Raw genomic sequence first — 3,298 nt, 5'->3', positions numbered from 1 at the left:
TTATTCATTCATTTATTCATGCATTCATCCATTTATCCATTCATTCATTCATTCATCCATTCATTCATTTATTCATTCATCCATTCATTCATTTATTCATTCATTCATTCATTCATTTATTCATTCATTCGTTCATTTATTCATTCATTAAAATGAAATTAAAATAAAATCTATTCATTTATTGATTTATTTATTGACAGATTCATTCATTCATCTATTCATTCATTCACTGCCTGCCTGGATGCCTAACGATACATTGCAGCTAGCAATCATATATAAACACAGGAAAAGACACTTTGGGTTAAAATAAGTGCGTTCAGGTGAGCGACACAGTAACTTGCATCAGTTACTCAGGTGAACTTACATTACATCACTTTAAAACGAGTCACCTTTGACTCTTGGTCTTACGGGACACAAACCACAGTCTCTGGAGGGAAAGTCCACTGTGAGAGTCTCGTAATGCAGATGTTCAAGGTTCAAGGGTTCTTTATTAATACCAGCTGGTAAATTTGTTGTGCAGACAGGCACTCGGCAATCCCAATATAAAAAACAGCCACACCCAGACATCATGAGAGACAAAACACAACATAATCAAAATACATGGTCATAGAAATAAGTAGAAAAGTGCTTCTACATAGAAAAAAAAAGAAAGAAAAGAAAAGAAAAGTGCTTCTACATGTCCCCGGGGCAAAGTAAGTTCAATATGAACAAGTTCACCTTGTGGCTTTACTATTCAGCATTACAGTTGCTGTGGGTATGAAGCTACTTCTGTCCCGTTTTGTCCTGCCACAATACGACAGAGCGAAGGAGCTGGAACTCGCCATGCAAGGGATGTGAGCAGTCATTACGAATAGCGCTGGCTTTAGGCTGCAGATGTGTGTCAGAGTGCTGCCATGGTGAGTTGAGGCTCACCAATTATCCTACCAGCCCATTTGATAATCTGGTTCAGGGAATTTTTGTCCTGTAGTGACAGATTACCAAACCAGGGCAAAAGATAACACAGACTCAATAAAAGCTCGATAAAATAGCCTGAGCATAGTTTTGTCAATGTTAAAACTGGACAATTTCCGAAGATAAAACAAACGCTGATGTCCCCTCTGACACACTGCAGATGTGGCCCCTGATGTCAGGAAATCTGGCGTGTTTTCAGCCAAAAGTGTGGAAATAACAGATGCAGCCTGCCAGGCGACCAACACTGACGGTAACTGGGTCAGACGGGGTGTGAATGATGACTGGGTCCAAACAGGAAGGAGGGTCAGGACTCTATAAAACCTCGCCTGTCTGTGTCTCTGGGCTGTGACTGGGATCAGATCATAATCCAACATGTGTTCCTTCAGGAGGCTCGTCTGTGCTCTGGTTCTGACTCTGCTGCCTGTTTCTGTGGAGTCCTGGTCTGAAGGCTGTGAGTCCCGTGTTCATCTGTAGTAACGTGGTTTAAAGACTTCCTGCTCACATGAACCTGATGTGCTGCTGTTTCAGACCTGACAGGCGCGGAGCTGACGCGACTCTACAACTCTCCAGTTCACAAAGCTGAGTTGATGAAACAGCCGCTGGGCTCCAGTTCATTCAACCTGGGACCGCTGAGCCACTCTGGAGTCAGGTCAGTCCACACACTCTGAGCTGACATCACATGTTTGTGTTGTCAGCATGTTGTGAGTCACCAGCGTCTTCTTCTTTGTTTCAGAGTGACGCTGGGTGACGACTCTCAGTGGCTCATCCATAAAGGAGCTAACTTCGGCATCTCCTCTCAGACGGTGGTGACCACCGCTCGAAACATGGGCTCCGACTGGACGGTAAAGCTTTCTTTTATTTCCCAAAAATACGTTTATATAATCAAAGAAACATTATCAGTGGGTCCAACTCTTCTGCTTTTCCTGCTGTTTCTCTCTTCACAGGTTGTCCGAGTAGTGGACTTCGAGGGGAGCAAGACCGACGGCGACTTTGTGGCGGTCGGCGGCTCCAACTACCATGTCCTCTTTGATAACTGTCACTCGGCGTCTGGTCGCATGATGAATCAGTAAACATGAGAAGCTGAAGTTGATCTGCTGATCAGATAATAAATGTGAAAACTCAAAGAAGGTGTTGTGTCATTTTTATTCCACCGGAGGGACGAGAGAGTCTTTATTTCTATAGCATCTGTTGAAGCTGGAGTTACAATGTGCTGCACAAACACAACAGGACACAACATACTGGTGCAAAGACAGTGAATCATGAGGAAAAAGACTAAATAAAATGCAATAAAAAAAGGGATGCATGTCCTTCTGGTGCTTGCTTGGGTTTCCTCCAGGTCCTCGTCCTCCCTCGCCATCAGAACATGCACATTAGGTTGATCCTCCTGTCAGTGTCCTGGACCAAAGGTGCTGCCTCAGATCTGGAGTCGGTCCCTGGGTGTGAACCGGCCCACTGCTCCCTCAGGATGGATTCACCAGTTTCAACATGTTGGACATGCTCTCATAGCAGATCTCCGTTTATTCTGACAACAGATGAATAACAAAAATCCTCCAGTCAGTTAAAAGCCCTTAAACTTCAAATCCTACACAATTTAAATGATTCAGAAATATTTCAGCATATTCACGATACATTGCAGCTAGCGAACAAACTTGTAATAGCGTGGCTAACACACGGCTTTCCTCTCGTGTGAAGCACAGCAGCAGAAAGGGGAGAGGCTGACGTGGAAACAATATATATGAGACACCCAGAACAACGAACGTCGGGGTTCAGGACCTGAGCCTCCAACATACTGACTCTGGAGGCCTGACGTGTCAGCTCCTAACTATTTACACACTTTGTGTAATTATAATACAACAAATTACATATAAATATATAACTCTGTTACACATATTACTTGCTGTATAATTGACCTTGTTACACACACACACACACACATACATACATATCATATATAAAGACTTTGTCAGTTGTCAGTTTGTGGTTGTGGTTTGGTTCAGGAAAAGACACTTTGGGTTAAAATAAGTGCGTTCAGGTGAGTGCCACAGTAACTTACATCAGTTACTCAGGTGAACTTACATTACATCACTTTAAAACGAGTCACCTTTGACTCTTGGTCAACGTTATGTTCATGAGATGGAAGTTGACAGGACTGGTTCTTCGGTCTGTGACAGATGAAACCCGACTGTCTGAATCTGTTTTTTTTTCTAAAGCAGAAATGTTCAGCCGTGGTGTTGACCAGTTATTTTGTACAATATTACATTATTCGGAGGTTAACATGGTTAAAAAGTTGATTTTCATTGGACGAGGGTCTTTAAAAGAAGGAACTGACTTTGTGAGCTCGTTCCTC

The 3,298-nt window shown here is 42.9% G+C and overlaps 1 protein-coding gene across 1 annotated transcript; it reads left to right on the top strand.

Annotated features, from left to right (window-relative positions):
* Positions 1-244: 244 nt before the first annotated feature.
* On the top strand, positions 245-2,464 carry LOC311260246 (uncharacterized protein). The gene is made up of 4 exons (XM_084357851.1): positions 245-1,402; positions 1,480-1,600; positions 1,685-1,793; positions 1,896-2,464. The coding sequence occupies exons 1-4, from the start codon at positions 1,324-1,326 to the stop codon at positions 2,019-2,021; spliced, it is 435 nt and encodes a 144-aa protein (XP_084213977.1). The 5' UTR covers positions 245-1,323; the 3' UTR covers positions 2,022-2,464.
* Positions 2,465-3,298: the final 834 nt, after the last annotated feature.

This window comes from Pagrus pagrus (assembly GCF_965226575.1).
Source record: "Pagrus pagrus genome assembly, chromosome: 7".
NCBI classification, from domain to species: domain Eukaryota; kingdom Metazoa; phylum Chordata; class Actinopteri; order Spariformes; family Sparidae; genus Pagrus; species Pagrus pagrus.
This window is presented reverse-complemented; position numbering and strand designations above follow the sequence as displayed.

Coding starts and splice junctions, on each gene's coding strand:
- LOC311260246 (XM_084357851.1), top strand. CDS start 1,324: ATGTGTTCCTTCAGGAGGCTCGTCTGTGCTCTGGTTCTGACTCTGCTG. Junction 1,403..1,479: donor GGAGTCCTGGTCTGAAGGCT/GTGAGTCCCGTG, acceptor CTGCTGTTTCAG/ACCTGACAGGCGCGGAGCTG. Junction 1,601..1,684: donor CTGAGCCACTCTGGAGTCAG/GTCAGTCCACAC, acceptor TCTTTGTTTCAG/AGTGACGCTGGGTGACGACT.